The sequence below is a fragment of the Camelus ferus genome, chromosome 3, assembly GCF_009834535.1.
Source record: "Camelus ferus isolate YT-003-E chromosome 3, BCGSAC_Cfer_1.0, whole genome shotgun sequence".
Taxonomy (NCBI): domain Eukaryota; kingdom Metazoa; phylum Chordata; class Mammalia; order Artiodactyla; family Camelidae; genus Camelus; species Camelus ferus.
In genome coordinates this window covers 115,655,840-115,678,406 of record NC_045698.1, presented here as the reverse complement: position 1 = coordinate 115,678,406, position 22,567 = coordinate 115,655,840, and the positions used below count along the sequence as shown (strand labels likewise).

Sequence of the window (22,567 nt, the reverse complement as noted above, 5' to 3'; positions counted from 1 at the left end):
GATAGCCTGCAAGTTCAGCTTACAGCAGGCTGGCTTTCCGGGTTGGCCACTGAAGACGGTGGGTTGGTTTCCCGGTCGGAGGGTCAAAGGTCGTGGGTCAGAGTTCTACTTTGACAGATGGTCCGGCCATCGCCTGTTTGTATGCTCACTGCTGCTTTCCTCATAACAGCCCAAAGTGCCAGCATCCTGGGATGGGGGAGGGGTCCCTCCATAGGAGATGCAGAAGCTAACTGTGGTCCATCCACTCAACCAGCCCCACTCAGCAATAAAAGAACTGCACCGGGGACACACGCACAGTGGAGGAGGGTCCAAAATGTGCTGAGAACAAAGCATCCCTAGACACCACAGCACTGAGTGCCTGCATCCACGTGAAGTTTTACAGCAGGTTCAGTCCATCCGTGGTGGCTGGGGCACAGGGCCTGGCTGGGAGGGGCAGGAGAGAGCAACCACATGTAGCTCATGGATGTCCCAGACCTCCCCAGGGTCTGGGCTGCACAGCTGTATGTATTTTTCAGAATCCCATCAAATAGCACGACTTGTGTGTTTCACTATATGCTAATTTCACCTTAAGGGGAAAAAATGAACCGTAACTGGTATTGATTGTGTCAGGAATGAGCGGGGCCGAGGACTGCCACTTGCTTGGAAATGCATCAGAAATTAAGAAAGGCCAAGCGGGGGCAGGGAGTAGAGAGAATTCGGGCGCGGGATTGATGCCCAAAGGACCAAGCGCAGCAGCAGCTCACTGCGAATGGGGCAAGTCCAGGGGTGTTTACTGCGAAACTCACACTTCCTGTGTTCATTTTTTTCATAATAAAATGTTGCAGTAAACATGTCTGAACCTAATGGAGGAGGAGGAGTCAGCAGGGCCAGTGACTCCGGACCTACCCATCCACCAGCCTCCACTGAGATAGGCTGGGGGGATCGTGCTGGCCTCTTAAAGTGGGGTTTCTGTCCCACTCAGTCTCAGCTCCCCCACTTGATCATTTTTCTCAAACCTATTTATAAATACTCCTGAAACCAGTGGCAAGTCAAGAACACAGCACAGCTGGCTCAGTGCCACCCACTAGGAGGTCAGCATCCCGCCCCTGCCCACAGTGAGCCACGAAACCTGAAATGCGAGCACGAGACTTATCTGGAAGGCTTGCACTGAAACATCACCATAGCTAAAAAAGAGAGAGAAGAACCAAGGAAACGTACTGGATGGCCATCGGTGGCCTAGCTGAGTCAACCAAGGGCTACTGAAGATGCCAGGAAGCCACAAAAAAACATCCATGGTGATGACAGAGGAAAAAGTGCTCAAGGTACGTGGGGGGAAATACAGGACGTGAAACTGATGTGTTATACACAGAACCACCTCAGCTACGCAGAGAAAGAACACGGAGATAAACCCAGAAGAAAATGGGACAGAGTATGTATTTTTAAAAGAGAACTTCTGGAAAATCAAATTACCTGCAGCACCAGCTGGGAGAGGAAACATGAAAAGGAAACACAGAGGGGTGGAAAGAGAGGGGTTTTCTAGAAAGGCCAGGCAGGGGGAGGGTGCAGACCCAGCCACCCACCCTGCCTCCCTTGCAGCCCCTGGGATCCTCCTCCCACTCCCACTGCCCTGTTGATTCAAAGTATTTGGCATTGTCGCTCCTCTGCCTTTTGGTTTTTCACTTTATTTTTTCCTTCTTTTTATTCTCTTTTAGTCTATTGTGTTGTTATTTTGCTAACTTCTTAAGTCAGAGGCACAGCTGCTTAATTTTTGGTCTTTTTCAATAATATGACTCAAGCTATAAAGCTCCCCTGATAAATGTACACCCACAACCAAATTTTGTTGTATTTTCATTGACATTTCATTTCTAAGCAGCTAATGATTTGTGATGACTTTTTTCTTTGACCCACGAGGTAGTTAGATATGACTTTTTTAACTTTCAAGTGATGAAGGTTTTTAGTTATTGGTATCTTTTTAAATAGAATTGTAATCAAAGGAATCTCCATGAAACCAGTTCTTTGAAAGTTGTAAACGGGAGAAGGTACATAGCTCAGTGACAGTGTGCCTAGAATGCACAAGGTCCTAGGTTCAACCCCCGGTATCTTCATTAAAAAAATTTTAAAATAAGTAACAAACAAACCTAATTGCCTCCCCCTACAAAAAAAAAGAAAGTTGTGGAAACTTTAGGGCCAAGAACAAGGCTAATCTTCATACACATTCAACATTCAACGTGCTTTTGATAGAAATGTGTACTCTCTGATTGCTCAGGGCAATGGTTGATGGAGGCTTTAGGTCAAGCTTAAGGATTATGTTATTATCACCCTGTCTTTACTGACTCTTGTTAATTTGATTTGCCAATTAATGATGAGAAGGATTTCTGTAGTTTTTTTTTCTGTGACATCAAATACATGGTGTCTTCCAACATCAACCAACTCTCCAGTTGTCTCTTTGACCAGGTGTCCAACAGTTCAACTCAGTCTGACGCTAAGTTCCTGAGTTAGCATCATACCCCATAGGTTGGGACTCAGCCCACAAGACTGCCCCCCACTTCAGATGCCAGTTACCATGGGGTGCCCAGCCCACCAGTGCTTCTGTTCAGCTTGGCTACAAATTCAGGCGTTCCCGTGTTCTCCTCAGATTCGATAATTTGCTAGAATGATTCACAGAACTCAGGAAACACTTTACTTAGGTTTACTGGTTTATTAACCGAGTTCTGGATATAACTCAGGAACAGCCTACTGGAAGAGACATACAAGGCAAGGTATGGGGTTTCAATGACCTCTCTGGGCACCACCCTTCCAGCCCCTCCACGTGCTCACCGACCTGGAAGTTCATCACATCTCCTTGTTCAAGAGTTTTTAATGGAAGCTCAATCTCCAGATCCCCTCCCTCCCTGGAGGTTGGAAATGGGACTGAAAGTTCCCACTCTCTTATCACTTGGTCTTCATTTTGATGCCATCTCGGGGCCCACCCTGAACCTTCTCATTAGCATAAACTCACTCCCAAGATAGGTACTATAAATACCAACTTTTAAATTCAGGCTTTTAGATTTATCCATATATTTACCTTTTATTCCTCTATTCATTCCAATCTTGTATTTCAGAGCTTCCCTTGTGGGATTTCGTTTATGGGACTGTCCTTCTGCCTAAAGACATCCTTTAGAATTTTTTATCTCTAAACTTTTTGCTTCTTTAATTCTAAAACATGCAGGCTTTCTCCCCACATCAGGCAATTCTCCAAGACCGCCTCTGTGTCCTACAGTTCAACCCAATTCTGACACCATCTACCTGGAGGCAGCATCAGAACCCACAAGTTAAGGGCTCATTCCCCCAAGGGTGCCCCCCTTACCACCACTTCAGACACCAAAACCAAGTCTAAGTTATCACCTGCGCTCCTGATCAACTGGCTATAGGTGGGTTTCCACGACCATCCCTGGGTTCGATTAATTTGCTGCAGTGGCTCACAGAACTCAGAGAAACATTCTACTTACTAGATTACCGGTTGATTTTTAAAGAGTATAACTCATTAACAGCCAGATGGAAGAGATGGAGAGAGCAATGTATGTGGGAAGGGGCATGGAGCTTCCATGCCCTCTCTGGGCACACCACTCTCCCCAAACCTCCACGTATTCACCAACCTGGACACTCTCCAAACCCCATCCTTTTTAGGTTTTTATAGAGGGTTCATTATAGAGGTATGATTGATTAAATCATTGGTCTTTGGCATCTGATTCAACCTCCAGCACCTCTCCCTTTCCCAGAGGTCAGGGGATTCAAAGTTCTAACCCTCTAATCACATGGTTGATTCCCTCGCAACCAGCCCCCATCCACCGGGGTTTCCCAAATCACCTCATTAACATAAACTCTGGAGTGGCTGACAGGGGCTTGTTATAGCAATATATCTCTATCACTCTCATCACTTAGAAAATTCTAAGAGTTCTAGGAGCTCTGCGCCTGGATTAGGGAGAAAGACCAAATACATATTTCCTACAAAAATCACATCACAGATGAAGATGTCATATTTCACCTCATTCTTGAATAACAGTTTGGGGTATACATTCTAGACTTGATAGTTATTTTTCTCTCAGTACACAGAAGATACAATGCTACACACCCACTGGGCTTCCTGAGCCTAGGAAGTGGCAACTGCCATCCATTCTGGAAAATTCTCAGCCATTCTTTCTCTCCTTCCGTAATTCCACTTAGATCATTACATTATATTAAATCTCTCTCTTCTTCGGTCTCTTAATCCCTTCTTTTCAGAGACTATATTCATAGATTTTAATTTATTTTTATTTCCAGAAGTTTTCTCTGATTCTGTTTCGTGGTCTATCTAATCATTTTATAGTCTCGTGCTTCTTACTAATATTTAAATGCCTTATTTCTTTAAATACACTAAGTATATTTATTTTATGTTATGTGTCTGGTTACTCCAATATCTGAAAAATCTGTGGGTTTGGTTCTACTGTTTTTTCTGCTGACCCTTGTTTCTTTGGGGGTTAAATGAGTGTTTCTGGGTTTTTTGTTTGTTTGTTTTTTAACAACAAAGGTGTATTCCTTAGAATGTATTCTCTGTACAACTTGAGTTGGACAAGAGTTTCTAAAGAAAGGTTTACACTTGGATTTGCCAGACTTCTAGAAATACTACCACCCAGAGCTACTCTGTTTTTTTAAACAGCTAATTTTCAGAACTTTATACTTTTTACAAAACAAACTAAAGCAGACAGGAAAACCAGCAATGAGCTCCCCCCAGGTATCTGTATTCACAGGGTTCAGCGTGTATGAAATTGGAAGCGAACGTGAAGATTTACACTGACTGGTTTCCTCTGGGTCATGCGCACCAGGCAGCTGGCTTTGGAGCGCCTCAAAGTCAGAGCTCTTTAAGCTCCAGTGTTTTCGTGAAAACTGACTTGGTTTGTCCAAGAAAGGGAGCACTTGCATTGCGAGGCAGCCTCCTTTTAAAAACACTGAGGTTGAACCCGGAGTGTGTATTTCTTTGGGTCTGCACCAAATATTTTAAGGTCTCTGTTAACTGGAGAACACTGAGGACATTTTTGGGACACACGACGTCCAAGGCAGCATTTCACTCAGAAGCTGACCACGCTTAATACCATGGCCCACCTCCTTTCTCATTTACTTATGGCTCCCACATCAGGGCACAGAAGCTCATGCTCACGCCAATGGACTGACATTCTACAAAAACCACTGTCCAGAGAAGACGCCTAGCTCTCGACTCTGGGGATCCACAGACCGTGAGAAGCCCTGAGCGTTTTTAATTCCCATCACAGACAGTGGCAGCGCCGTCAGCACAGGGGCTCCTGTGTCCTTTATTTATATGTTGTGAAGACCCCCGTCATTCCTGTCCAGAGGCTGTCCTGCCTTAATTTTGTTCTATTCCCTAACCAACTGGCGTGACTGAAGGTACCCCAGGAGCGGCACCTCAGATGCTGCTGCCCACCCAGCCTGACCACCTGCTCTCAGTTTGCGGGGATGGAAGAGGTCAGAACTGCCTGGCTATTTCCTCGCCTCGCAGGACTGGCCAAGCACTCACCGCCCCCTATGTCTCCATCACCTTTAATATCCCAGTCCCTCTCTGTGTCTCCTATTCCCCTGAAGTGCCCAATAGCTCCCCACCCCCAGCTCCACTCTCCCCACCTCCTCCTGAAATGACTCCTACCTGCATCTGGCTGCAGGTTCTTGGGGGGGGGGGTTCTGCTGCTCCCCCCGACACCAGGATGGCTCCTTTGTTGCTCAGTTCCCCATCCCAGCTCTGTGGGTACCAACAATCCACAGGGACAGGCCTGTCTGCCTTTTACCCTGGGTCCTCAGACCACAGCTCAGAATCACCAAGGTCCTGTCTCCTCTGGACTCGGCACTCCATCACTGGTCCAGGCCTCTGAGACCTCTTCCCTTCTAGTCAGTCCAGCAAACCGGGGAAACTCCACTAAAATATTTTATCTGGTGTGCTCAGCTGTTCAAGAAAGAGCATCTCAATGTATCTGGTCTACCCAAAACCAAGTCCCAGCACCTGCCACTCAGAATGAAACCAGAGTTCCACGTGGGCCAGTTGTGGGTCACACTTTAATAGCCACTCTGGGGTATCTGGTGGGACACCCCATAAACACGAGATTCACATTGCAGCGGGAAAATGGAAATCAGTGGTTTAAAGAGGGGTAAGTCAGTCAGTCATCCCCTCACTGTGAAGACATGCCTGTATCAGAAAGCAGCAGCGAGTAAACCAAGCTGAAGCTCCTCTCTGCACGCTGGGCCCTGCTGTCCCAGGGCAGCCTCCCCCACCCCAAGCTCCTGAGGTCTGCAGGGCACGGAGGGGTCAGGCAGGGCTGCTGACACCACTGTGGGGCCGAAGCTGTGCAGATGGGGCACCCTGGCAAGAAATGGTACTGGGGCTCCCCCAGCTGGTTGCCCCTGAGCACAGGGATACACTTGGGAGATCCCTGGTGGGTGTGAGCAGTGTATACACCTCGACTCACAGACACCACCACTCCACCTGGCCCCCAAGATTTTCACCCTGAGACCTGCCCCCAAGCCAACATGGTAAGACAATTCCCAGAGCCCACTTGTCCCTTCAGCCACCCCAGATGCTGAGAAGCCTCCTCCCCAGGCCAGCCCGAGCAGACTCAAGAGGGATGCAGGTGGCTCAGACACATCCTGGAGCATCCCTGGCTGATGGATGAATGACCTCCAGGCCTATATGGTTTGGAGCCTCATCCAAGGTCTAGTGGAAGCTGGGGCTCAGCATAGCACAGAGGCAGGTGCAGGGCTCACCTCTACCTGCCCCCAGTTCCCAAGAGGCTCCTGCTGCTCTAGCCACAGAGCCGCCAGAAGAGGACGGCCCACCCTGAGCATAGGACCCTCCAGAGGAAGCATGGTAGGCTGGGAACACCTGGGCTACAGCAGCATGCCCCCCAATACCTGCAGCCCTGGGAGGCCCACGTACACTTGGGGAGCCTCCAAGCTGGTGTTCATTCAACTGGGCCACCCTGGGAGCGGGGGACGGCCTATAGGGTGCAGCAGATGGACAGAGGCCCTGTGCAGGAGTGCAGGGACATCCAGGGCTACTTGGTAGCTGTGGGCCACCAGTCTGGCACAGATGCAGCCAGGGCCACTAGACCGCTCTCAGAGGTTCTGATGTGGAGAGGGCCCTTGACTTTCTCTGCCCGCAGCAGAGCCAGCCCCACGTCCCCCTGGCCTGCCCGGTACTTGCCGGCTGCCTGACCTGACTCGGTGAGCACGGAGGTGCCGGGGGCGACACCGCCCACTGGGAGAGGGCCTGAGAGCTGTACTGGGAAGAGGCGCTTTCGGATGACACCCATGTGGTGGGTGCGGGCCGTCAGCTCCTGGCCAATGTAGCAGCCCTTGGTGAAGCTGATGCCGTTCATGAAGGCCAGGTTGGACTCCAGGGGCAGAGCCACTCCTGGGGGCAGGTCGTGGATCCCCTCGGGAACACCTATAGGGGTGGGAGGGGAGAGGCTTGGTGAATCCTGGACTCTGAGGTGACCTACAGAGAGCTGGCAGCTCAACCCAGGGAGGCTGGCAGTGCTGGCCTGTAGGAGCCCCACCATCTGCCCCCCACAATCCTCCGGGTCCCTCCCATTCTCCAGGTCCCTGCTGCAGCTCCCCATCCTGGTCCCAGGTCAGCACCTAGGTCTGGTCTTATCCCAGACCCCTGCTCCCCCCCTGGCTCCTCCCAGAGCCTGGGCCCAGCACACAGCTTCCCCAGGGCCCTGTGTCACACCCCTCCTCCCCCTCCAATCCCACCCTAATCCCGCCCCACCATCCAGCACTTCTCCCTCACCCTTCCCCAGGCCCAGTCCCATGTCCATACCTTGCTGGTACCGGTACCGGTGATAATCCTGGAGGTCCCCAAGCCGGGCCCCGGGCACCAGGGCTGAGCCCTCATCCTGGGAGAGGAGCCGCCAGCCCATGCGGGCTGTCCGGGGATCACGGGTGAGGATGGCGGTGCCCTCGGCCTTCTCCTGCAGTGGTGCAGCCCTGCTGGCGTCCTCAGAGGCACAGGGCAGCACAGCCCACACGCGCAGCTCAGGGCATGGCTCCACCGTGACCCTCCGCCGGATCCTGTGCAGCACCAGATGCCTCTGCAGCGCGTCCAGCACTGACGTGTCACACTCCAGGAGGAAGGTGGGCTGCTCATCCGAGTGCTCAAGGAGCCTGCAGGGGGAGGTGGGGTGGGCAGGGCACATGGTAGGAAGTGCGCAGGGTCGGGCCACGCCCATGCACGGCTGTGCCTTCCAATGCAATGGGCCACCCCTGGACCACCTGGTACTGCTGCACAGTGCAGTGCATGCTAGAAACCTCATGGCCACCACAGGACCCCTCCTCACCCACGGGGAGCAGTCTGACCAGTGGAGGAGAGGCCTTGGCCGGACCGGTGAGAAGCAGGGCCCTGGGACCACAGTGGTGTCAGGTGCTCAAGGTCACACTGAGGTCCAGGATTTGCCTCCTCCAGCCCTGAGAAGCCACTGAGAAAAAGCCAAGGGTTCTAAGGCAGGGTGCACAGTGGATCTCAGGAGGGATGCGAGCGGGCAGGAAGAGCTGGGGGGACAGCAGGCAGCTGATGCAAGGTGAGATGCGTGGTGAGGCCACGTCCTGCCCAAGGCCACCTCCCACCTCCCCTAGGAAAGCCCCACAACCTGATCAGAGCCCCAGAACCATCCTAACCTGCACTGGCAGCCAACATGCACTGGAAGGACCCTGGATCCTACTGTGGTGACCAGACGGATGGTGGAGCCATCACGGACAGATAAGCACAAAGGAGAGGCAGTGCACCATTGGACATGGAGGAGAAGCCCTAAGTGGAGACTTCTAGGACCCACAGGGGTATAAGGCTGAGGTCCTGGCTGTACACATGGATTGAGCAAGGACCCACAGCCAGGTGGAAGCTGAGACGAAGAAGTGGGTAAGACGTTCCAGGAGTACACATAAGAAAAAGGCCATCAGCTGGTACCCCCGCCCCCGCCCCCAGAGCCCACCAGCTGTGCCCCCAACCTCCTACCCAGGCAGGAAAGGGTTAAGTGCTGCCCTGAAGAAGTCAGTCACTCCCAGAGGAAAAAGCTGCAGAGGCTTGCTTTGTGTGCCGATCTGCTGTGGGTTCACCCCACAGCACAAAACCTTCCATGTCCCTGCCCGTAACTACCAGCCGTGGGTCCAGTAAGGACGGCAACAACCACGTGGAGAAAGCGGGAAAGAGCAGGCTGCAGCAGCAAGCCAGGTTAGCCGCTCACCTCCCAAACGGTCCTCAAAGAAGGTCAAAACTGAGATCAGCTGAGGGGTGGGGAAAGGGTCATTTACAGCCGGAATTAAAAGGCCAGAACAAACAGAAGAATTCAAAGGCGATGCTGCAGATAACCCCACGAAAAGAAGTTCAATGTCACTTATCACGAGGCAAAACCCACTGTGATAAGACACCAGGGCACAGCTATCAGAACGGCTGAAATAAAAACATCCAAGGCAGAGAGAACGCAGAGGAGAAGCTGGATCATTCAGCCTTGCTGGTGGGAATGTAAATGGAACAGCCATTCTGGAAAATGGATTGTTCTTTATAAAACTAAGCACATAGCTACCACATGACCCAGCCATTGCACTCCTGGGCACTTACCCCAGGGAACACCCCAGGTGTTCACAGAAAACCCATGCATGAACGTTAGGAGCGGTTTTATTCTTAACAGCCAGGCAATGAAACCAAGATGCCCTTCAGCGGGTGAACGGTTCACACATTGTGGTACATTATCTCGGTGGAATAGTACTCAGCAGGGAAGAGGCTGAAGGGCATCGAGGTGAGTGAAACCCAATCTTAAGAGACTCTGTTCATTCGATACTCCTGAAATGACACAGTCATAGAGATGGAGGGCAAGCAGCTGAGCACCTGAGAGCAAAGTTTAGAAGGGAGCCTGATAGTAATGGAAGAGCTGTCTTGATCGAGGTTCCCCAGGTCCATACACGTGTGATCAAATCACAGAGCTGCAGGCACACGTGGAAATCTGGAGGAACCTGGGTGCACCCTGTGGCTGGCCCACGTCAGTCCCTTGGTTGTGACCTTGGACTACAGAAGGCAAGGTGTTGCCATTGTGGGAACTGGGTGAAGGGGACATGCGACCTCCCTGTTCATTTTTTTGTGGCTTCCTGGGTATCTATAATTATTTCAAAAGAAAAAGGAGCTGCCTCTGGAGAAGATGGGTTTGTGCCAGTGAGACACGAGGGAGACAACAGTCAGTTTTCATCATAAGCCTTTTAAGGTTAGGGTTTTTAACCATGTGCAATTACACTTTTATTTTTTAAATCTCTGATAGAGGAAGCAGGCAGAAACGGTATGAAATACTGGCAAGGGGAGGAACTGGGCATGGGTGAGCAGAATGTGAGGTTGCTGGGGAGAGAAAACCTTGGGAGGAGGAGGGAGAGATGCAGGTAAAGCCATGGCCACGTTGGGAGGAGACCCAGCCAGTAGAGGGCCCTAAGGAGGGGTGGTGATGGGACCACCAGAGTGCCGGGGTGGACAGGACCTCTGATGCGTCCATCTCACTCATGGGATGGACGTTCCATGGGTTCAAGATGGGCTTGGGTGGGGAGCAGGGCCAGGTTCTGGGCTCAGGCACTTTCTAAGCTACCTGTGCAAATGGCCACATGCCATGCAGCCCCTAAGGAATGACAAAGCTGCAATGTACCTCTGCCCCACCTCCCCAAATCTGACTGTCTGCTGCCCCTGCCACAGGTGAGTAATGGGGAACAGGTCGGCAGGAGAAGGGGTAAGGTAGTGTGAGCCTATGCTCAGGGCAGCCTTCTTGGCCGGCATAGCCAACAACTGGGCGATCTGGAGTACTCTCTGTGGGGCCGTCCTGGGCTCTGCTGGGTGCTGAGAGCACACCTGGGTCCAGCCCACTCGATGCCAGGAGCATCCATGCCTGAGTGACAACCACAAATATCCCCAGACAATGCAAAGTGCCAGATCAAATACAGGATGCCCAGTCAGATGGGAATTTCAGATAAACAGTAAATAATGTCCTCAGTAAAAGTATTTCCCGAACAATGCATAGGTCATCCCTGAAAAGTCTGAGATTTACCTGAGCGTCCTGCAATTTTATGTTAAGCCCAGCAGCCCTTCCTGGAGCACAACCGTGGCAGCAGGAAGACAGAGGTGGAGAGGCAGCTGCAGCCTCCGCAGCAGGGCTGGAAGGCAGGATCTGGATATAGGATGTGGTGGCAGTGTGATCTCAGGCGACCGTCCTCAGCCCAGGGCGCGGGCTGTGTGAAAACCCGAAAAGGGAGGGTCAAGCCCAACTAAGCCCTTCCCCAGAACACCGAGCGGGCCCTCCTCCAGCAGCCTGATGCCCTGCACAGTGCCTGCCACCCTGGTACCCATCACCTCCATAAACACAGGGACCTCACTCCTCAAGTGCAGCCCTGGACCCAGCTCTGCCTCAACCTGGGTCTTCACACATAAACTGGAACAGCCACTTGGGAAGGCAGATTGGTGGTTCCTTACAAGACTACACATATTCTTACCTTACAAATCCAACAATCACGCTTCTTGGTATTTACCCAAAGGAGGTGAAAACTAACGATCACGCAGAAACCTGTACACTGATGTTTACAGCAGCTTTATTCATAACTGTCACAATTTGGAAGCAACAGCGATGTCCTTGAGTAGGTATAGATATATAACCTGTGGTACATCCCAGACGATAGAATATTATTCAACACTAAAAAGAAATGAGCTATCAAGCCATGAAAAGACATGGAGGAAACTTAAATGCATACCGCTAAGTGAAAGAAGCCAATCTAAAAAGGCTGCACACTCTGTGATTCCAACGATGTGACTTTTTGGAAAAAGTGAAACGATGGCGAGAGTTCCAGATACAAAAATACCCTTTGAATGGCTGTGAGGAGCTAGGAGAGATAAACAGGTGGAGCACAGAGGATTTTTAGGGGCAGTGAAACTACTCTATATGATATTATAATGATACATACATGTTATTATACATTTGTCCAAAACCATAGAACGCACAGCACCAAGTGAACCCTAATGTGAACTTCGGGGAATTTTGGTGTCAATGTAAGTCCATCAGTTGTAAAAAAAAAAAAAATTGAACCCACTGTAAACTCTGGAGAGAGATGCTGATAACAGGGGAGGCTGCACATATGTAGGGGCAGAGAGTATATGGAAAATCTCCGTACCTTCCCCTCAATTTCGCTATGAACCTAAAACTGCTCAAAACAGTCTACTTTAAAAAACAAAAACTAAAGCTTTGTCTGAGAAATGGTGTCACGTCTGGAAACAGGGTGCACTGAGGAAGCCACAAGTCAAGAATGGGAAACCAGAAGCATGACAGTTAAAATGAAAAATTCCAGAGAGAGAAGATGCAAAGAAAATGCCAGGCAGTGAGAAAGCATGAGGAAAGCAGGGAGGCCCCAGGCCCTGCCGCCAGTGTGGCCCTCTCCTCGGAGAGCAGACCTCAGTGAGATCTGGTGTAGGTGAATGGCCAATAGCAACCAGGAGGGGAGGGAGCACACCGTGGAAGCCAACAGCAGGCGTGAGACCTGAATGGAGGCACTGGGACAGGGTGCAAGGCCAGCGGGCTCAGCCCCCTCTTCCCCCGGCCCCATGCCCCCTGCCCTGAGCAGACCTGGGAGGGATGAATCTGGACACTGCTTATCAATCCCACAGGCCCAAGAGCAGCCATCTGAGAGACTGTTTTCACCTCTTCTCTCCACTAACTGCTCAGAAGTAGGGCCAATCACTCAGGCTGCCTCTGTCTGATGGAATGAAGACCCACCCCACCCCACCCCACCCCACCCTCAGGGCGGCACTCCCCGCAAAGGACTCTGAATTGGAATCTCACAAGAGCAACTGAGCTCAGGGGGCAGTATCCCAGTGCTCCCCAATTCTCCCAGTGCAGAGAGCAACTGGCACAGGGATACCCCATTGTGAGCACTTAACAAAGAAAGAAAAGCAAAAAATCCTCTACAGAACAAATCAGGGCACACACAATGTCTGGAAAGAGCCACCAAGCACGTGCCCGGTGACAAGAGCTGCCGGCCCAGCAGCCAAGCAAAGACAGGCCAGACCAGAAGGAAATTACAACAGAAAAAAACAAAAACAAAAACAAAAACCTAGAAACGAAAAAATTGTTTTACACTGTAGGGTGACTCATGAGGATATAAATCCATGATAACAAGAATGAAAGACAGAAAGATGTAAAGGCAGACTGGAGACTCAAGGAAGGAAATTTGGGGACCACAAAATCACTAAAACGATGATAAACTAAAAAGTGAAATGACCAAACTAGAGATGACTGAAAAGAGGTGACACAGAGCTCAAGATAAGCAAAGAATGCAGTTTTTAAAAGAGATTAAAGCAACTACAGGAAAGATAATAATCACATAGGACAAATCATGACAATGGTTTCTCTGAAACAGGGGACACAGAGTAGGGATCACAAAGTTTTCTGTAAAGGATCAGAGAGTAAATAATTTAGGTCTGAGGCTAGACGGTCTCTACCACGCTTATTATATTATTCTTACTTTTGCCACTGGAAGGCAAAAGCAGCCACACAGTACGCAAACAAATGGGCACGCAGAATTCCAATCAAACTTTATTTACAGAAACAGCAAAAGGGCTGGATCTGCCCAAGGGTCTTACTGTACCAGAGTCATAAAGCCCACCCAGTGCCCAGAAACACGACACGAAAGAAGACCCAAAATACAACACATCATCATGACATTTCAAGACAACAGGATAAAGAAGAGCCCCCAAGAGCTTCCAGAGGAAAAGCAGTCACACACAAAGCCCCAGAAATAAAAAGGCACTAGGCTTCTTAACAGCAACGCCAGCAGCACCAAGTCATGGCTTCAAAACGTTCAGGGATGATTTTCAGCCTGGAGTTTTATGCCCACCCAAGATACAAGATAAAACCATTTGAAGGAGTTAAAGTATCATACCTCCCAACAAGCCATTAAAGAACGTACTTCCTCCTCCAGAAGGCAGTACACTAAGGAAGATGCAGATGAGAACCCACAATAAAAGAGGGACATGGGAGTTGCCAGGGCAGCCACAGGCAGAGCAACTGCCTGGAATTGCATAAGAGGTTCTAGAGGAACCAAGTCCGAGAAAGCTCAGCAAGTGAAAACCACAACTTCTACACGACAACGGGCAAGGCCACCGACTTCGCTTGTTCTTATGACCAACACGGACAGTCGTGATAAGGTCGGCAGAGACTGATGTGAACACACGCTGGTATCACTGAATACGGGGAGATTTTGGAGAGAAACGCACACCGGAGTGCACATCGGAGAACTCAGTGAGCAGTGGCACAAGCGGCTCCCCGCAGTGTGGCTCCAGGTGCCACGACCCCTTTTCCGTGCAGTGGGTCTGAACAGGAGAAGAGGCCAGGTGCAGGAGCGTCCAGGTCCTCCCATGGGTGCGAATCGCAGGCCCATCCGTGGGTGCCGGCTCCAGCCCACCGATGGCTGCCCTGCGCCGGCGCCTACCCCGAGCCCACCCCGTGTGCAGGTCCCCACGTGTCCCACCATGGGTGCCCCTCCAATCCCCAGGTGCCGTCCCACCTCGGCCCACCCTGTCTGTGCACAGGCTCCCAGATGTGCCTCCAGTGGATGTCCTGTCCTGCTTGTGCTCTCCCGGATGTCCATCCTGGGCCACAGGGAGTCCTCCCGTAAGTGCCCCGCCTCTGGATGCCCTAAGCTCCGCCCTCAGCCTGCCCCTCCCCCGTGTCTGCCCACCCCTGAGAGCCCTCCAAGGGAGCCCATCCCTCAGCCCTCCCTCAACCCCCGGAGCCGGTCCCCCACCATGCTCTCACCCGTAGAGAATGACGTCATAGAGCGTGCGTCCCTGGACATTGAGAAAGTGGGCGTAGCTCGCGCGCGCTGGGGCCGAAGCCGAGCCGGCCGCAGGACCCGGAAGTGGCAGCTCATTGGTCAGCAGACCCAGGAGGAAGGGCGCCGAGTCCGGTCCGCGCACGCGCACAAGGGCGCGCTCGCCCAGCAGGAAGCAAGCCCAGGCCGCGCCGCCCTTGGGGCCGCCGCCCTGACAGTAGGCGCCGTGGGCCAGGCGGCGCCTCGGAACCGCGCGCAGCCGCCAGCGCCAGGCCGGGCCGCCGCGCCCTGGAGTTGCGCCCCGGAGCAGCGCCGCGGCCGCCATCTTTGGGAGGAATGCGACGGCGCGAAGGGGCGGCCCGGGCGGCAGCGCGGGCGGGCCCCACAGTAGCTCCTGGAGGCAGGCTAGCGGAGCGTGCGCAGCGGGGCGGTGCGCGGGGTGGGGGGAGTGGGTACGCCACAACAGCCCTTGGCGGCGGGAGAGCGGGGCGTGGGCGGGGCGTATGCGAGCATGCGCGGGCCGGCACCGCAGCAGCCCCTGGAGGCGGGCGAGCGGTGCTGGCTAGAGAGTGGCCGTGGTGAGAGTGGGCGGGGCGTGCCCAGGGGCGGGGCTTCTGGCTGTCAGTCACCCACACATCCCTCCGAGGCAGGGGGCTACTCGTGTACTTGCGTGTACTTGGCGTGTCTTCGGTTCTCAGAGCATAGTTTCTGCTTGCTTGATTGTGGTGAGGTGGGCATAACCTAAACTTTACCATCTTAACCATTTTTAAGTACACAGTTTCAGGGGTGTTAAGCGCATTTACAGTGTTTTTCAGTCATCCCCATCATCCAGAACTTTCTCATCTTCTGAAACTCGGGCCTTTTCAAACACTGATCCTTAGCTCCCTCCGCAGCCCTAGGAACCTCATCCCACTCTATTTCTATGAACGTGACTCCTCTGGGAAACTCATAGAAGTGGAATCATGAACTAGTTGTCCTTTTGTGACTGGCTGGTGTCTTCCAGGTACCTCTGTGATGTAGCATGTGTCAGTCTTTCTTTTTAAGGCTGAATAGTATCCACTGTATGTATATACCACATTTAGATTATCCTTTCACCCACTGATGGACATTTGTGTTGCTTCCACTCATTGGCTATTATGAATAATGCTACTGTGAACACTGCAAATATCTCTTTGCAACTTTGCTTTCAGTTCCTTTGTTATTGTGTGAAACACACACTCCTGTGTGTCCTATGTTTTCACACTACTCTTCACTTCTGACACTTCTGATCACTAAATGTGGGAGGGGGCGGGGGGTAGAATCTCCATTCCACACGATTTTCTGACACCAGCTGGGTGTCTTACAGTTTAACTCAATTCTGAACCTATCTACCTGGAGATAGCATCAGATCCCATAAGACTGCATGCACGCTCACTCGCTCTGCTCACTCGCTCTCGAGCTCTCTCTCTCTCTCTGTCCCTGTCTCTCTATCTCTCGGTCTCTCTTTCTTCAGATATCTACCAGTTTGTCACCTGTGCTGAGCAACCAACTATACATCAGAGTTTCCAACAGCCCTCTCCTTAGGTTCAATTAATTTGCTAGAGTGCCTCACAGAACTCAGAGAAACATATTACTTACTAGATTACTGATTTATTATTGTTGGCATGGCAATATCAATGTACACACACACACTGTATGCGGAGAGAGCTGATGGCTACTCTAAAAGCTTATTAAGCTACACAGGCTTATAAAGCAGAAGAGAACAATCTGAAAAATGTTTAACTATGGTATGACATTTTTATGACTCTCTACAGGCACAGACTGTTCTTAGTTGAAGATCTTAAGATCCTTTGACGTTCTTGATCAGTTACGTTCGTCATGGAGCCAGTGAGCCTTACATCTTATCAGGGCGGAACATACGGGAAAATAGCTGCTTGATGATATTCTTTCTGACTCAGGCGGCTGTGCCTGTCTTAGGTTGCCCCCCTCTGGGGATCTTACCCGTCATTGGCTAACCAGCCCTCACACCTCTGAGTCTGCAGCTTTTTATAACTTGTTTACCAGTCCTGCCCAAGGCTCTTCGTTTGTTCACCTAATGGGGGGGGGGGCTACAATTATAAAAAGGTATAACTCAGGAACAGCCAGATGGAAGAGATGCATAAGGCAAGGTACGTGGGAAGGGGCACACCACTCTCCCCAAATCTATGTGTTCCCCAACCCAGAAGCTCTCCAAGCCCTGCCCTCTTGGGTTTTTATGGAGGCTTCATTACAGCGATGTGATTGATTAAATCATTGACCGCTGGCTATTGATTGAATCTCCAGTCTCTCCTTCCGAGAGTTTTCAGGGCATGGGGCTGAAAGTTCTAACCCTGGTTAATCACATGGCTGGTTCTCCTGGCAATCCCTTCTCTCACCCGTAGAGAAACGTCATAGCGCTTGTGTCCCTGGACATTGAGACTCTTAGAGGCTTTCCAAAATCACCTCATTAACATAAATTGGTTGACAAGGGCTTGTTAAGAATATCAAGACACCTTAATCACCCTTATCATTTAAGAAATTCCAAGGGTTTTAGGAGCCCTGTGCCAAGAATAAGGATGAAGATTAAATGTATATTGCTTATTGCAAGTCACAATACCACAGGTGTATCCCCGGAAGTGGGATTGCTGCATCATATGGTAATTCTGTGTTCACATTTTTGAGGAACCTCCATACTATTTTCCTAAATGTATTAGCTCAGGCTTCATAACAAATTCCATAGACTGAGTGGCTTAAATGACATTTATTTCTCAGTTCTGGATGCTGGAAGTCTGAGATCCAGGTGCTGGCCGGGCTGGTTTCTGGTAAGGCCTGTGAGCAGCATTGCAGGGGAACAAGGCAAGGGGTTAAGACTGTGCTAGCAAATAGCGTGGGGCTCCAGGGACATCCCTGGGTCCCTGCTCCATCTCCCCTCGCTCTCACCAGCCTCATCCAGCTGCAGAACTTTCCATACTATCCAAATGCCAGCAGGTCCAAACTGATGTGCAGTCCATGCATTTCTCCCAAATCCCAGACCTCTCCTGTTTGGCACTTCTTCCGTGTCTGATACTCAAACCGTGCATGTACAGGTATGACCTTCACATGTCCCCAGTGTCCTGCAGCCCTATTGCCTGGCAGCCCCCATTGTCCCATACCCGGCACACAGCCTGGTGTTGGCCTCCACACCTCTGGCATCCTCATGTGTTGCTCCCACAGATTTCAAACCCCCACACTCCCCTCCCATCTCATCAGAGTCAGCTCCAGGGCATAGCTCCCTCTCCTGGTCTCCCTCCCCTGTTCCCAGCCTCAGCAGAACCCCCAACAGCCACAGGGCTCACGCCTCACCCCACTATCAGACCCAGATGCCAACCCCTTACAAAGCCACTCTGACCACCTATGTGTGCATTTCTCCACTTTTCTATTTGAAACTTTTAACCTACAGAAATTGTAAAAGAATAAACTCCTCAGCCCTCCCTCCTTCACACTGAACACTCCTTAGTTGTCATGTCTCTGGTTTTTGCTCTGGAGTTCCAAAGGCAGGGATCTCTGCAGCTCCCTGCTGCATCCCCAGGGCCCAGCACACATCAAGGGCACAGATAATATTGATTAAACAAACAAATCCCTGTCTAGGCAGATCCCTGTAAAGGACCCATCTGTGCACCACAGTCCAGCCTCACCCAGCTGTCCTCCTGCCACCCATCTCTCTGCCCAGCCTCCTCACCCCTCTGTCCAGCTCCTATTTGCCCCTCCAAACCCTCCTCAAGGCTTTGCTGCCCAAATCCTGTGAGGTCCCAGACCCTTCTCAGCTGGGCCTGGCAAGTCAGGACTGACTGCATGATCAGGGCATGGAGGGGCCCAGCCAGAGCTCCCCAGGGTCGCCCAAGCCTTCAGTCCCCCTCCCGGCTGCCTTCCTGGTTGTGACCAGCCAGGCCTGGAATGTGGCTCCACTGACCTTTCATGGAGAAGGTCTTCCTCTGCTGGGCCTGTGTTCTGAAGGTGACCCAGCACCTCCCTGCCAACCCTGTGAGGGCAGGGAGGAAACCACTCGAGGACAACATGGGGTGGGGGGGTGCATTCCTCCAGCCTCACGTCAGCCCATCCCTTGGCCAGCAGAGGAGCCTGCTTCCCACTGGCACAGCCTGCAGGAAGGGCCAGTAGGCCGACCCGGGGCCACCTGGAACCTCCCCAGACCTTCCAATCCAGTGTCGAGCCCAGCCCGCTTGGCACTGTCCAGCAGGTCCACTGCTGAGGCTGTTTAATGCAGATTAACTCAGATGAAGTCAAGTGAAACTTTTAGCTCCTTGCTGCATGGTCCACACTTGAAATGTCCAGAGCCACTCTCAGCTGGTGGCTGCGTCCGTGGACAGAAAAAGGCAACATCTCCCACCATCCCAGAATCTGCCAAACAGCACTGCCCCAGGTTCCCTCTTCCGGGAAGCCTTCCCGGATCTCTGCACCAGCCTGGTTACTGCTTCTTCTCAGGTCCCCTCACTTTGTCCACTGGTCTGGGTGGAGGGAACTGTGGCTTGGCTTCAGGATGCCCCCAGGGAACCCCCCCTCATTGGCCTGGGTCCAGCTGGGGGCATAGGTTGCTGCTAGATACCATGTGCGGTCTCCTCCCTCTGAGGCCACAGGCCTCGGAGCTGTCAGGAGGGGTGGGGAGCTGAGAGCTGGAAAATCGGCAGGCATGGGGGTCCCAGACCCTGTTTCCCAGCCGCTGCCAAGCCAGGGGTTGTTTCCTGTTATTCTCTCCTCATGGCCTCCTCCCTTCCCAAAGGCAGAAGAAGGAAACTGCCCCCGTTCTGGGGGTGTTGGAGTGCCCCCCTCCCTGTAGCCCTCCACGATCTCCCTGAGCAGCCGGCGAGTTGGCTCCAGCCATGGAAACGGATGAGAATGAGACGAGGCCATTCTGTCTGCTCCTGCTCCAGCCACTCCCCTGGCCTGGCCCTGCCCCTGTACAGACCTAGGTGGGCCCCACACAGCCAGAGGACCCCACCAGGCAGGGAAGCAGGGATGGGAGACCTGGGCTTGGCCCACCAGCCTGCTCTAGGGCACAGAAGATGGGGACAGGAGGGGTGGCTTTGTACCCCAGTTCAGCTCTCCATTCAGTCACTGAGAGGGTTTTGGTTTTTGGTTTTTGTGTTTATTTTTTTTTTAAGTAGCTGAGTGAGCATTAAGTGCCAAATATAGTGGTTGGGTTCCATCTCTGAGGGTTAACAGACTTGAACATCTTAGGTACCATGTCCCAGGTGGGCGATGGACACCCTGTTAGTGTATCAGAGCTCAGGCATGAGATCATGGTTATGATGGTTCAGAACATCAAGAAATTGGTGTTGGAGGTAGAAACACGGATGACACAGAGGTTGGCTCCCCTGGCCTGGGAGGGCCAGTAAAATCAGGGTTAGGGCTAGGGCCCTGAGTTCCTGAAGCAGGAGGCCTATGCCTTAGAATTCCCTTCTCCAGTGGTGATTGAGCTTTCGGTTGGGCATCTGCCTTCTATTATGGGCTGCACTGTATCCCCCCAAATTCACCTTTTGGAGTCCTAATGCCCAGGACCTCAGAATGGGGCTGTATTTGGAGATGGGGGTCTTTAAAGAGGTGATTATGATAAGATGAGTTCCCTAGGGTGGGCCCTAATGCAATAAGACCAGTGTCCTTATAAGAAAAGGAGATGAGGACACAGACACACACACAGGGAAGATCATGTGAGGTCACAGGTAGAAGACAGCTGTCTGCACACCAAGGAGAGAGGCCTCCAGTGCCAGCGCCTTGATCTTGAACTTCCAGTTTCCAGGACTGTGAGAAATAAATGTCTGTTGTTTGAGCCCCGAGTTTGTGGTATTTGTTACATAGGCTGAGCTGACTGAGATGCCTTCCAGAATAGAGCCACCATTTGCAGCTCCCCTCACAGCTAGGATGCCCTCTTAATAAGCTCTGGCTTGGATGTGTATTAGTTGGGGTTCTCTGGAGAAACAGAACCAATTCAATATGTACAGAGAAAGATTTATTATAAGGAATTGGCTCACTGAGTTATGGAGGCTGAGAAGTTCCAAGGTCTGCCATCTGCAAGTGGGAGACTCAGGAAAGCCGGTGGTGTAGTTCCAGCCTGAATCTGACTCTAAGGATAGAAGACCAATGTGCCAGATCAAGCTGTCAGGCAGGAGTTCCCTCTTACTCCATTGATTTTTTTTTTCCCCTACTCAGTCCTTCACCTGATTAGACAAGGCCCACCCATACTAGGGAGGATGTGCAGATTCAGTGTCAGCCTCATCCAGAATCACCTCACAGACACACCCAGAATCATGCTTGTTCTGGGCACCCCACGGCCCAGTCAAGCTGATGCAAATTTAACCATTACTGACTGGAGACAGAATCACTTCTTTGGGAATCTCAGCCTTCACCCATCACCTGATTGGATGAAGGCCACCCACACTGAGGAGGATGGTCTGCTTTATCAGAGTCCACAGACTGACAGTGTTAATCTCATCTAAAACCACACCTCCCCCACAGCATCTAGATTGGTGTTGGACCAAACCCCAGTGCACTGAGACTCACAGCCTGATCCACATCTGACTTCCGAGTCATGGACACACAGCAAACGGATTTCCCCAGCAGCCCCTGGGCAGAGTCCCCCTCCCATTGACCCAACTACCTTACATGGTATCTAAACCAATTAGGAGGTGGGGGGGGGGTACTGAGATGATAGAAACTGGACAGATTACACTGTGTGGGGTGAATTATGGACTGATATCAGGACTGTGGTAAAAGAAGGGGCCAGTGGTTGCAAAAACCCCAAGATCACGAGCCCCTGTGTGTGGGGAAGGTGGGGGCCGAACAGCTTTCCATGTGGCCAGAAGGGCCAACGGACCAAGGGCCCACAGAGATTCTGTATCCCATATGCCCTTAAAATGTAACACTGACCCATTGAGAGGGATCCTGCGGGCCTGTGATTGCTGTGAAGTGAAGTGAGGTGACTTCAGGGCTGGTGATAAGAGTCAGTTGGCCTTCACTGGGTCCTCTTGGGCTGCCAAGCTATGAGGAGATCCAAACCGCATGTCTTCCAGAGAGGACGACAAAAGTCCAATCATTTGGGGGAAAGGGTCAGGGAATGGCCGTAGGCAAAACAGGCTTTGCAAACCAAAGAACAAAGCCCTGGGGACCTGAGTCCAAGAGACAAAAAACCAGGCTCACAGGAATAAAAGATTAGCTTTATCTCCGTTACACTTAGAGTATACCTAGTTGCCACAAGACAAGAAGCTCAACTCTAAATTTTAACCTTCTCTTTCTGGGCCTTCTTGCAGAAATTTCTCATGCATTTCTTTCCCCTCACAGAAGCACTCTCTGTTCATGGTGGCCACCATGTAGCCATCTGCTGCTGATCGAAGAAGGTTGATGATTTCTGGAAATCATCAGTAATCATGAGCCAAACCCTCCCTTTTGTTATAAAAGCAACTTCCCCCTTCTACTCAGAGAGCTTCTGCTTGGAAAGCGGGCACTTTTTTTTCCTGCTTTCTCCCTTATGAACAAACTATCTCTTTTAATAAAAAGCTTTGTTTGCCTACAAGTCTTGTGGAAGTGACATTCATTTCTTTGATATTGTTTTCTAAGAATCTGGAAAGAGCCTGTAACAGAGAGACCCCACTGTGGACCCTTAGCTTGGTGAGCGAGGAAATCTTTGAGCCAGCCCCGGCCTCACCAGACACTCCCAGGCTGCAGCTACACCAGGGCCCCA

The 22,567-nt window shown here is 51.5% G+C and overlaps 1 protein-coding gene across 2 annotated transcripts; it reads right to left on the bottom strand.

Annotated features, from left to right (window-relative positions):
- Window positions 1–2,661: 2,661 nt before the first annotated feature.
- On the bottom strand, window positions 2,662–15,316 carry IBA57 (iron-sulfur cluster assembly factor IBA57). 2 transcript variants are annotated; one of them, XM_032477302.1, is made up of 4 exons: window positions 14,826–14,957; window positions 11,073–11,253; window positions 7,823–8,166; window positions 6,038–7,444 (listed from the first exon to the last, which is right to left on the bottom strand). In XM_032477302.1, exons 3-4 carry the CDS (start codon window positions 7,920–7,922, stop codon window positions 7,053–7,055), a joined length of 492 nt encoding a protein of 163 aa, XP_032333193.1. In that variant the 5' UTR covers window positions 7,923–8,166; window positions 11,073–11,253; window positions 14,826–14,957; the 3' UTR covers window positions 6,038–7,052. The 2 variants fall into 2 exon arrangements, with proteins under 2 accessions (XP_032333192.1, XP_032333193.1); XM_032477301.1 differs by lacking the exon at window positions 11,073–11,253 and having other exon boundaries at window positions 2,662–7,444; window positions 14,826–15,316.
- Between the last annotated feature and the right edge of the window lie 7,251 nt (window positions 15,317–22,567).

Excerpts from the sequence above, each read along its gene's own strand:
- IBA57 (XM_032477301.1), bottom strand. The coding sequence starts at position 15,166 with ATGGCGGCCGCGGCGCTGCTCCGGGGCGCAACTCCAGGGCGCGGCGGC. Across the intron at positions 8,167-14,825 it reads TATGACGTCATTCTCTACGG|GCTCCTTGAGCACTCGGATG; the intron begins GTGAGAGCATGG and ends CTCCCCCTGCAG. Across the intron at positions 7,445-7,822 it reads CCGGTACCGGTACCAGCAAG|GTGTTCCCGAGGGGATCCAC; the intron begins GTATGGACATGG and ends CCACCCCTATAG.